Raw genomic sequence first — 12500 nt, forward strand, 5'->3', positions numbered from 1 at the left:
AGAGAGAGAGAATGTGGTGGTGTGCATTGAGGTGTGGATTTAAAAAAAAAAAAACTATGCTTATAAAGTCACACTTTCAAAGGTGTGATATCTCTTAGATCTTTCACATTTAGCAGCTCTGTGATGTTAATAAAGCTGTGGTCCAGAGCTCACATCTTTGCTCTAGACCTGCTGGCAGAGATTGTGTTGCTCACCCTATCGCAACGGTACTCTCCAAATTTAACACCTCGTACGGTCTGCTGGTAGATGAGGTTGGTTGCCACGGCATCATCAGTTGGGTTGTGCCAGGGGGTGAAGATCTCCTTCCTGAAGAACAGCCTCCAGGGGGCATTCCTCTCCTGGGCGCCCTGCTCCTTAGCATACTGCTCACACTGGGAGACGGCATCCATCACATGGTCATTACCACTGCCCAGAGATGAGACCTACAGCAGGACAGGAGAGCGAGACAAGAGAGAGAGAGAGATGAGTGTGTGTGTGAGTGTGTGTTATTACCTTGTCAAACAAGTAAGAGGCTAAATGTGGTCTCACAGCCAGAGTGTGTGTCTGTGTGTGTGTGTGTGTGTGTGTGTGTGTGTGTGTTACCTTGTCAAACAGTGCGATGTATAGTGAGAAGCCAAAGCGGTCTATGAGGCTGATCTTGTCTGAGAGAGCGTTACAGAGCTCCTTTGCTGTGGTAGCTGAGTCAGTCAGCAGGGTCTTGGTGGTGCCGTCCATAAAAGTCACTGGTAGCATGATGGGCTTCTTAGACTTAGTGGCCTGAAAAGGAACAGGTTTAAAACACATACATAATCTGTAGAATAAATATTCTGTAATACAGTTTATGGTATCATCGGTAACTTACTCTTCTTTTAACTGAAAGGGAGGCTAGTAATAAATAAGGTGTGTATGTGTGTGTGTGTGTGTGTGTGTGTGTGTGTGTGTTTGTGTGTGTGTCTGTGTGTGTGTGTGTGTTTGTGTGTGTGTGTGTGTGTGTATATGTGTGTGTGTGTGTGTGTGTGTGTATGTGTGTGTGTGTGTGTGTGTGTGTGTGTGTGTGTGTGTATGTGTGTGTGTCTGTGTGTATGTGTGTGTGTGTGTGTGTGTGTGTGTGTGTGTGTGTGTGAGTGTGTCTGTGTGTATGTGTATACCTGTAGCTCAAGCCAAGAGGGGGGCTGGGTCCTAGTCCCATTGACAAATGTCCGTCTCAGTCTCTCCTCACAGTAGGGCGCATAGCCCGGGGGGCCGCCACTGATGAAGTTCCTCAGGTACTGTGGCGTAGGTGTTGGGGGGTAAGTTATTTCTCTGAGTCAATATAGCTAGCTAGTTGTCTAACATTAGGTTTGGCATGCTGAATCCTAAAGCTACGTCTACATCACTCCTAAATTATAGAACCACTAGTTATTCCGCCCGCCGTTAGTTCGCCGCATGTTTCCACTAACCTTGTAAAAACAGCTTTTAGTGAGTACGGTCTGAAAAAGTGGAACGAGCTCCAAGCGATACTAAAACTAGACTCTCTAGTACCGCTTGGGCATTTTAGGACGCTTTTAGGGAACCTGGTTACAGAAAAGTGTTCATGTTTTGTATGAAATGTTTTTGTTTGTTTGGTTTATTTTTTTGTTTGTGTCCTATGTATTTGTATCATTTGTATTGCAGGGCTCCCTTGAAAAAGAGACTCTGCTGTCAATGTGACTCCCTGTTAAAATAAAGGTTAAATTAAGACAAAATAGTTCAGATCCATGAAACATCTAGTCAGTGGATGGCTGTTTTATGTTGACTAACAATGAAGGAAGATACTGGGTAATGTACATATAGAAGAGGACTGACCTTGACAAACTTCTCTGAGGGGGCGAAGCAGCCGACACACAGAGAGATGAGGATCCACCCGCGGGCATGAGAGCTTTTAGATGGGTTCTGATTCAGCTGCTTACAGATCTGACAGTAGATCTCATCCCTGAAAAAGACCAATGCCTTAGTGTGTGTCTGTGTGTGTGTGTGTGTGTGTGTGTGTGTGTGTGTGTGTGTGTGTGTGTGTGTGTGTGTGTACCTCAGTGCTGGTCGTAGTATGCCGTTGCCAATGATGAAGTGGAGTTTCTCCAAGTTAGAGGTGGGTCTGTCCTCCAGCATGCTGTTACCATGGAGACTGTACTCCCCATCGTTCAGGCGCTTGGTCACCTGACAGGAGACAAAGAATTCAGTACTCAAAATAATTCTGGACTTAGGATTGCTACTGTACATCAATGCCTTGCCAAGACAACATCTTTGCTTGAGCAGAAACAGACTATTAACACAGGGTCTAACTCAAACTAAAAAGTGTCTACGACAGCATCAGTCTATGGCTAGCAGTGAAAACTAAACAAAAGCCAATTGCATGCTGAGATACCATCACTGTCTCCTCTCCTCTTTCTTCTCCTCTTTCTCTCTCGCTCTTACCTCCTCAGTGATCTTGGATTTCTTCTTGAGGGTGAGAGACACTAGTTTGTGACGCACACTGTTCTTCTTGTGGGTGTCACTGTGGGGGTTCTGGAAGTTGGGGCATAGCAGGACATAGCTTATAAACCATGCATGGCCTTGCCCACGGCAGGTGTATGACAGTCGTAAGGCAGTCATAGAGTAGCATTGTGTATGCTCTCTTAGTCATTGTCATTTGAGATCAGATAAAGGAAGGGTCAGTTTGATGAGAGTTACTTCATGATTTATACTTTATACCACTTTATACTGTGGTTTATCCAGTCTTATGGATTGGTATGTTGATTCTAACTTGGACTGTAACTAGTGTTCAAGACCATTATTGATGCCCCATGACTGTAGTCCCCAACATGTAAGAAGCTGTCATCTACATTAAGGTAATTAAGTAATCCTGTGAACACGCTCAACTCTATTCTGTACAACACTCACACAGACACAAACTCCTTTCATTCAAAGTCATATATTTCACTGCATTTCAAACATACACCACTACCCCTCACCCTTACCTTCTCACCTGCCCCTATACTCCTCCTGTTCCCTCCCGCATGTCCTTATTCCATCCCAAAACCTGTTCCCTCTTAATCCCTAAATCTCCTCCCACCTCCCTCTCCATATTTTTTGCTGACTGTGGCGGTGTTGTGGTTGTGTCCCCCCCCCCCCCCTCACCTCTCCCTCCCCCTGTAAGGCCTGTAGCTCTCTCTTGTAGGTCTTCTTGCCCAGCGTCTCGTAGATCTTGGTCATGACAGGGATCTTCTCACTGCCATCATTGATAGCTGTGTGGTACTTTGGCTCCGGTAGATCTCCCATGAACCTCAGCACTGTGATCCACACCGCCAATGCAGCCTGGGGGGGGGGGGGGGGGGGGGTAGGATTACGGTTAGGGTGAGAGGGAGGGGGATGAGAAAGAGTGTGAAGTTAATACTGCACAGGTGGACAGAGGGGGTCACATATAGTGGAGTGGTCAGAGTTGAGAAGTGACGCACCAGCTGGTCTCCCTCGTCATCATGGAAAAGAAGTGGTTGCTTGAGTGGGCGTCTCACGTATGTGTGCGTGGTGGTGCCCTGGAAGTAGGTGGCAGCAAACTTGGCAAACTTATACTCCGACAGGTCGTCCTCCTCATCCTCAGGCAGAGGGAGAGCCTCGTCTAAATCCTCCTCCTCTAACTCCCTCTGGGTACGCTCCAGGGTACGCTCCAAGTCCTGACACATATACACAAGGGGATTGAGAAACACACACACACACACACACTTACAATCATTGAATCATTTAAACATATACAACAGATGAACTAATACACCAAGGCAACTTTCTGTCATATCAACACATATACAGTATCTGAATCGATAGATATCTATCTTTCTCATCATACATGAATCAGACCTGGCAAGATATCCATGTGACCACCAGGTGTTACCCTCACCTCAAATCCGGCTGGTGCCTGCCCCTCCTGACCAGGGAAGGAGTTGGTTGTCCCCAGGAACCCAAACATCTTATCCACCATGTCTGAGTCATTTACTGGCTCCTGTCTCGCTTTCTCCATCTGCTCCACCATCTCTTTCTTCCTGCGTGCTTCCTCCCTCTCTTTCTTCTCTCGCTCCGCGTCCTCCTTCGCTAGCTGTGCCAGTCTTTCCTGGTGTTTGCGCTCGGCTTCGACCTTTGCCCTCTTGGCGCTCATCTGGTTCCTCAGCTTCTCCTCCTCAGACAGCCGCAACTTCTCAGCCTCCAGCCTCCTCCGGTACTGAGAGAGAGAGAGAGAGAGAGAGAGAGAGAGAGAGAGAGAGAGAGGGAGAACACCAATCAGCCTTGTGGACAGTCTGAGTTAAATAACATTCACGATTATTTCCTGTGTGTGTGTGTGTGTTGTGTGTCTCACCTCTCCCTTCAGTCTCTTGTACAACCTGCGGGCGATCATGCCTCGTGTATATGCCTGTATGGTGATAACGGCCCACAGCCGGTGTCTGAAGGCCTTACGGACCAGGCAGCCCCTACAGCGAGCCTGGAAGCTCGTGATTCGCTGTCGAGCCACATGGTAAGTCACATACAACTTTTTGGAGCGATACAGAGCCTGTAGACGAGAGAACCCTGCTCGCATCTACAGATGGACAGAGAGGGGAAAAGACAGTAAGAGAGTGGGACAACACTAAATTATTGTGTGACAAGTGTCAGTTGGAAATGTCTGTGTGTAAACCACACTGATCTCCACCGTATCTAAAGCAGTATCCTCAGTGTAAACGTGGTGATGGAACTCACAGCACTATAGTTTTTGCGACAGTGGTAACCCCGCCACGTCTTCTGAATCATCATAGCAGACTTTCTCATCTTCAAGAAGTTGGACCTGAGGGGAGGAAAAGTGATATTACAGCAAACCCACCTAACCATTAAATACTCCTCCTTTGTGTTGGCAGATCTGAAGGTTCCAGGTTAGAGTAACATGGTGGAAGGCTATCACTATTTAGAAAACTCCTATGCAGGGATAGGGGGTAATTTCAATATTCACCACCCCAGCTCCCCATTCCTTTCATATCAATCTTGTTATTTGGCTAACAGACAGGCAGGTCATAAAATGACCCTAACCTAATCTGAGACAAACCTTATCTGAGCCTTTTTCATTGCTACTGTATGGATTCTATCAACTGTCCTTGCCCTTCCATGATCACAGTCTCACCTGTCCTTAACCTTTTGTGATCACCAGTCTCACAGTCTCAACTGTCTTAACCTTGTTGAGACGATCCTTTGCAAAAAGTAGCTACAAAGGAGTGGAAACCCATTTGATGCCTCGCGACATGTTAAACTGATCAAATACCTTGCTTGGATGGAGCTCTAACACAAAAAACAGAATAAAGTTTTTCCTTCAGATTTTCTTCAATGTTGCAAACTAGCATATCCAACAACTCTCCGCAAAATAGTCCTACCCGGTAGGAAAAGACGATGCACATAACAAACAACCATTCTACAGGCATGTGGGAGGATGATTCTTGGAATGTAACATCCAATAAAATTGCGAGCACATTCTCCCATTGCTCCGTCCAGTTCAATCCAAGCCAGAACTCTAAAATTCTCCAGACCTCCAAAAGAGGTGTTGGAACAACATGATTTGGAGGTATGGCTATGTGAGACTACACCTGTCCTTGCCCTTTCGTGATCACAGTCTCACCTGTCCTTGAAGCCTCGTACCACCTTCTGGATGAGGATGACCTTGTCAGTGATAGCTTTGTCCCTCTCGATTTCCAGCAGCATGTCGTGGTGGTCCTGAGGAACACAACCACAACACCGCCACAGTCAGCAACAGCACAGCGGTCAAATAATAACACAACTGTACAGAGTTAGTGACTGCCCACAGTGACTACATATACACCGTGATCAATCACAGAAGCTAATGCCCACACACAAAATCCATTTTGGGTGACCGTACAGCATACACACACTACTGTAATATCAGTGACTGTAGACCAACCTGCAGATTCGTTCATTCACTTAAACTGTGACTCACACCAACACACACTAACACATACAAAAACCTTTAAGCACACATTCTAAAACCCATCTGATTAGTGTTCATGCCATCCCTCTTCTCCTCTGATCTGTCCATCCTGCTCTCCCTCTGATCTGTCCATTTCCTTTTGGGGAAGTGTGGGCGCTGCCCTGGCTTCACCCCTGCTGATTCTTTTTCCTGTCCTAGTTCCTGTCTGACTGTCTGGTCTACTCTGATAACGGCCTCCAAGCTCTGGTTAGATATTAGCCCAATGAACAGATCTAGGGACAGCTTACCCCCTCCGGTTCCAAACCTGTATCATTAGTGGGGAAACAGACCGCTGACCTTGGATCAGTATCTGACAGCAACTTCATCCAACTATGGAGAGATGCAGTGATGGAGTGGTCACAAGCCTACGGACATGCCAACCCAGTGACCCCTGACCCTATACTCAGGGAACAGGGCTGTCCTTCCATTGGCCAACAAACCAAAACATACATTTACCGTCAACAGAGGCAGAGCTGCAAAACTCCTGACTGGAAACAATCACAACACACCCACCCACTGACTGTCCAAATGGACTTTGCATTTATATGGCCATATTGCATGAAAATACTTGTCATAACTATCTATAACAGCTCATGAATGAATACATATAGTCCTACAATGCATTTAATTACACAAAGGTGTTTTTGTAGAGAGTTTTGTCCTTGACAAGAAGGGTTGAAGGATCACCTTGAGGAAGATCTTGGTCTTTCCCATCTGCCAATCATCATCTCTGCCCAACACTGCCTCAGCGATACGCTGACATGTCCCTCTCAGATCCTCCTAGATACAGAGAGAAAGAATGAGAGAAAGACAGAAAGAGAGAGAGAGAGAGAGAGTGAGAGAGGGCACCAATTTGCACGTGCAAACATTTTTAAAATGGGAGCAAAGTCGGCCATCATTACCTTAAAATTTCTAATAGATGAAATGAGACATAATCCACTGGGAGTTTTGAATACTGCAACTAGCGTTTCCATGATATTGAAATGCATTTTCAGACTGTTTACTAAAACTCTGGTTGAATAATCACAGTTTTCTAAAAAAAAACATTGTTAGGCACAATATAAATCATGGAGCCCACAGAGTGAGATGAGACATGGATTTACATTTTTAAGGAGAGGTGTATGCAGTTCATTTGGCTAAGAAAGAACTGAATTTGACCATGGACATAAGCATACGACAGCTAAACACACGCATGCATGCGTGAACGCACATGTGCACACGCACACGCACACACACACACACACACACACACACACACACACACACACACGCACATGCACACATATATACACACACATACACACACACAGTATATCAGGGGAAGCTGATGGAGGTAGAAATCCGAGGATGGGCTCATAGTAATGAATGGTATGGAATGAAGAATGGTATCAACCTGTTTGTAGGCAGGTTTGACGCCAGGCATTAGGACGCGGTAGCGATCCACAAACTCTACAAACGTGTAGCGGATGGGATAACCAGCACGTCGGATACGGATGGTCTCCATCATCCCAGAATACCGCAGTTGCCGAACACACAGCTCCCTGTCAAACAGCTGGAGGTGTGGGAAAAGGGAAAAACAGTCCAGAAGAAAGTTGAAGTTGTACCTCTTTGGACACATGACAGTTATCCTCAAGTCAGATGACCACTAAATAATGTGATGACACAACCTGTCCTGTGTCAATCACACTTCCAAAATCACATACACACTCACCATGGGTTTCTTGAACTCATTCGGTTTGATGCAGCGCACAAAAAATGGCTGACACACACTGAGGGTTCTCATCAGCAGCTCCAGAGAGCGTTTGAACTGGCTGCTAAGAGTGGGAGAGCGCTTCCTGGTCTCCGCCCCCTAGACACACACACACACACACACACACACACACACACACACACACACACACACACACACACACACATGCACACAAACAAACAATAAAATCCAGGGTTAGTAACAATGAGGATTCCTTCTTCCTGAACATTGCCCCTCACTCGTCCTTTCTCTTCCTTCTCTATACCCCACCCTCCCCACCCCACCCCAACCCCTCTCTTTCTGTTTTACATATATGTTCCTTTATTTTCACAAAGGAAAAAGTAACATTCAGTATCTGACAGATATATTATGGCACAGAGTGAAAAGAATGTTCCATTCTTCAGAACAAACCAGAACAGAAACAATATCAATGTCAAGGTTGGAGATTTTTTAGGCTCTGCCAACCTAACAGGTCTATCAAAGGAGAGAACACTATTTTCAATGCCAAGAAGAGCAAATGGGCTATTGTTTCTCAAATTTAAGATAGACTGTATGTCTTAGTATGTTTGTTTTAGTTTTTCATGACAAATAATACAGTAATTCAACAGCTGCCCTCTTCTGTATCTTATAAAGTTTGCAGTGCCCCATACAATAAAAACATGGAACAGAATGTTTATAGGATTTGACCTTAAGTGAGGGAATCTATGACATGAAAATAGCTAGCTAGCTATTTTGGAAACGCCATACACTTAAAAGTTAGTGTGCAGACAGCACTTTCTCATCAACTGAAAGTTGTGATGTTATAAAGTTGTACTGAGTTTGGATGGGGCTTTAAGCTCAATTAAGTCATGAGGGATTTTTGGGGTGGGAATGTTACCATAGCAACGTCGGCCTGGAAGATCTGCTTGATAAACTTGTTCTTTGAGGAGTGAACCAGCTGGATGATGTCACCATGCAGTGTGTCCCTGTTCTTCTCCAGGAAACCTGCACACACACACACACACACACACACACACACACACACACACACACACAATAATCACTGATCACACAAGTGATCAAACATTTTTTAATTTAAAGGTTATGGTGAAGTGATACTGACCTCGTGTCTCATAGTATACGACTCCAGCAAAGTGCTGAATGCCAAACTGGGTCTCATAGGTGTTCTTAGGAGGGATGTAGTTAGTGTTGAGCTTATGCTGTGAGTTCAACTTATTCAACATGGTGGTGTCTGTTCCCTGAGAGAGAGAGAGAGAGAGAGAGAGAGAGAGAGAGAGAGAGAGAGAGAGAGAGAGAGAGAGAGACAGAAGGAGTGAGAGAGAGAGAATGTGTGCTCTGGGAATGTAGACGGATTTGGTGGCTCCAGCTATTTGATTTAAATGTGTTTAAATGTGGCTTAGACAATGGCAGTGAATGGTTATCAATGCCGCAGTGGTTCAGTGGGTTTTTCAGTGGTTTTGTTTCCAATTCATCAGGAACACATAGGGTTGATGAGGCATTGGGGAAGGGTAACACTGCAAGGCCTACAAATGTTTGATAATGCTTTACTGGTGCTGCCATTCTCTCCTCTGTTCTCCCTCTCTCCTCTCCCTCTCTTGCCTCACACACAGTCACAGACTCCTGCCCCCCTCCCCCCGCTCCTCCTCCCTCTCTTGTCCTATAGGGATCTTTATTCATCCATTTCATGTCTACCTTGGGGAACTTGCTTTCCTCGTCGATAAGGGAGATGATGTTCATGGGTTTGATAGCGATCATGTCCAGAGCGTCCTGATTGTCGGTGAACTCTATGTGCTGCCAGTTGATGTGTTCTAGGTTGTACTCCTCTTGCTCCAGCTTGAACACATGGCGCACAAAGAACTGCTGTAAGTTCTCATTGGCAAAGTTGATACACAGCTGCTCGAAGCTGCAGGAGACAAAGACAAAAGCATTTACAATACCACAGAGACACATACTGTACGCATAAAACGTGTGAGCTAGTGGTTGAGTGTGACAAGAAATACAACTGTCCACTGTGTGTGTGTTTGTGTGTGTGTGTGTATGTGTGTGTGTGTGTGTGTGTGTGTGTGTATGTGTGTGTGTGTGTGTGAGTGCGTGCATGTCTGTGTGGGCACTGTACAGTACCTGTTGATGGTGAAGTTCTCAAAGCCAAAGATATCCAGCAGTCCTATGGAGCGTCGCAGTGCTTTGGGCTCGCTGGATGGAGGCTTATAGATGGCAGCGTTGATCTTCTCTACGATCCACACAAACAGACGACCGTAGATCCCCTAGCATACACAGTCATTGCAATACACACTGTTGCACACCAACCAGCTATATGAATATGGAGAAAACATTTCAGAAAAGTTTCAGTATTCATAGATGCATATAAGCATGCTTGTGTGTGTGTGTGTGTGTGTGTGTGTGTGTGTGTGTGTGTGTGTGTGTGTGTGTGTTTATTACCTTGACAAAAGCATCCCGTACGTCCAGTGCTTGTTCCATACTGAGTGGGGTAGAGACGGTTTCTCCTCTAGTGATCAGGGTCCTACTGGTCAAACAGTTCATCAGGTCCTTAGAGTCCACCTATATATATATAGAGAGAGAGAGGGGAGAGAGAGGAGAGAGAGAGAGGGGGGGAGAGAGGGCGGGGGTGGGGGGGGGGGGGGGGGGGTAGAGGAAGAGACAATGTATGGTTGATAATGTGATACACCCGTAGAAAAAAGTACTACTTAGAAGAAAGAGAGAGAGAGAAAGAGAAAGAGACAGACAGGCAGGCAGGCAAACAGACAGACAGACAGACCGACAGACAGTCAGGCAGTTAGGCAGTCAGGCAGGCAGACAGACAGAGTATCATTAAAGTATGTGTGTTTGAAAAACATTTAATGTTTGTATGGTCTCCTATATGTCACCAGGGGGTGCTAACATCCTACTTATTCTCATAACCTGTTTGTACGGCAAACATATCCCTACAGCTATATCCTCCTCTCACACTAATATCCCTTCTCCCTCTGCCTCGTTTCAGAATTAAGACCAAAATGTCAGAGCTAGATACTTAACACTAGAAGCCCGGGCCCTCACTACTAACCAACGTACCCAGAGTGACTCCTGGAGACCTCCAGTTGTTGACGTTAGTGTAACAGTGTAATCATTGAATTAGATCAATACCATGCAACACATAATGAACTGGTTGTATTTAGTCAGGATTTTAAAAATATAAGATATAAACGATATAAAATATAACATTTTCTATTTTAAAGAGCTTACATATTAAGTATAACATATTGACAGACATAATTGGTGTAACTGTACATAGCCTACTGTATAATAATAATAAAACCTGCGGTCAAATGTGAAACGCCAATGGTTGATGTAAGAGGTAAAATAGAACACAAATCTGAAGCCATAATGACATATAATTATACATATTTGAAAAAAGGTCTATATACCAGTCATTTGCTAAAGTTAAAAAAATAAAAGTGGACTCAAAATCACTTTTTCTTTCAATGCGCTTTATGCAAATGTATAATCCACAGACAAATCTGTTGGCTCTTATGCTCCACCATACAAACCAGATTTAAAACAAATATTGATGTTGTCTCCTGGCTTAAGTATGGCTTTAGTAAAACAAATGTAATAAGCCTACGTTTTGAAATACGGGTGTGATGAAGGGTACGTGTCTGTTCTTCGCAAGCTGGATGCACTATTAGAAGCTGGGTGCTTCTATTCACATACTTTGATCATGCAAATAACTGTTATTGTCTGTCTGTCTGTCTATGTTGCCTATATACATACACAGGAGGAGATATCATAGGATGCTAATTGAAAAGAAATAGACTGAGAAAAAAACAGTTTCGACATATGGGTGTCTCGTCTTCAGAGGCTGGGTGTGCCACATCACATCACATCACTTCACATGTAATCGCGCATTTATCATGCAAATAACTGTAATTGTCTTTTTGTCTGTGTGTGTGACCCATTATGGTTGAAATGGGTAAGCCATTCATAACTGTAAGCCGTTCATAACTGAAAGGTCAATTTCGATTCACCATGACGAGGCTAAAAGCTACAGTGAGCAGGTGTTAATCACGCCTCAGGACGTGACTTGGAGATGTTGGCTATCAAAAAAAGCTGTGGTAGTCATGAAAATGCTTCCAGATATTCTGCTGTGTGATTTTGAAATTGTAACAACACTATTATACTAAAAACAGACATTTAGGAAAAGTCAGGGAAGGAGGAGGGCATGGGTTTTACAACAGTTATTTTATTAGAGTGTCACATCGTACCTGTGGACGTCCGTTTGGTATGACTATTGTTAATAAATGTGGTTAGTGTTGGACCTATATATCATATGTAATCTAATAAGCTTTTAGTAAAAAAAAGTTAAAGATAAAAATGGTGTTTGTTTACAAGCCATTCATACAGAGAATTCCAAGATCATTTTGAATTACAGGTCAAAGGTCAAATGAACGTATTTTGTATGTGGAAACTTGTTTTATATTAAACAATTCTAATACATAGTAGTCCCTGAATATCAATGCAAAGCCTCTAATAAATAAAGCCTAAATAAAGTCAAAAGCACAACATTTGTGTTTTTAATAATAAATGTGATTTGTGTTGGAACTATTCTGTATCATTTAATAGGTAATCTAAAAAAAGTTTAGTGTTTGTTTACAAGCCATTCATACAGAGCATTCTGAGATACCCTAATACAGAATTACATGTCAAAGGTCAAAGGTCAATTAACCTGAGCATCTCAATTGCTGGTGGATAGCTGTTATTCCAAGCTTTTCAATGATACATGTTTTGATG

At 44.1% G+C, this 12500-nt stretch overlaps 1 protein-coding gene across 1 annotated transcript in view; it reads right to left on the minus strand.

The window, feature by feature from the left end:
* The window catches only part of myo7aa (myosin VIIAa), a gene marked incomplete at both ends in the record, with an annotated part of 28650 nt that overhangs the window by 6317 nt on the left and 9833 nt on the right, over window positions 1-12500 (minus strand). Inside the window, 20 exons of the mRNA XM_083696327.1 lie at window positions 195-422; window positions 583-756; window positions 1128-1247; window positions 1804-1930; window positions 2024-2151; window positions 2410-2499; window positions 3112-3288; window positions 3429-3644; window positions 3866-4183; window positions 4319-4537; window positions 4696-4780; window positions 5600-5694; window positions 6653-6745; window positions 7359-7517; window positions 7677-7814; window positions 8593-8699; window positions 8818-8953; window positions 9408-9618; window positions 9837-9979; window positions 10155-10274. Coding sequence (XP_083552453.1) covers window positions 195-422; window positions 583-756; window positions 1128-1247; window positions 1804-1930; window positions 2024-2151; window positions 2410-2499; window positions 3112-3288; window positions 3429-3644; window positions 3866-4183; window positions 4319-4537; window positions 4696-4780; window positions 5600-5694; window positions 6653-6745; window positions 7359-7517; window positions 7677-7814; window positions 8593-8699; window positions 8818-8953; window positions 9408-9618; window positions 9837-9979; window positions 10155-10274 — 3084 coding nt within the window. The remainder of the gene's footprint in view (window positions 1-194; window positions 423-582; window positions 757-1127; window positions 1248-1803; window positions 1931-2023; window positions 2152-2409; window positions 2500-3111; window positions 3289-3428; window positions 3645-3865; window positions 4184-4318; window positions 4538-4695; window positions 4781-5599; window positions 5695-6652; window positions 6746-7358; window positions 7518-7676; window positions 7815-8592; window positions 8700-8817; window positions 8954-9407; window positions 9619-9836; window positions 9980-10154; window positions 10275-12500) is intronic.

The sequence above is a fragment of the Argentina silus genome, assembly GCF_951799395.1.
Source record: "Argentina silus genome assembly, chromosome: X".
Classification (NCBI taxonomy): domain Eukaryota; kingdom Metazoa; phylum Chordata; class Actinopteri; order Argentiniformes; family Argentinidae; genus Argentina; species Argentina silus.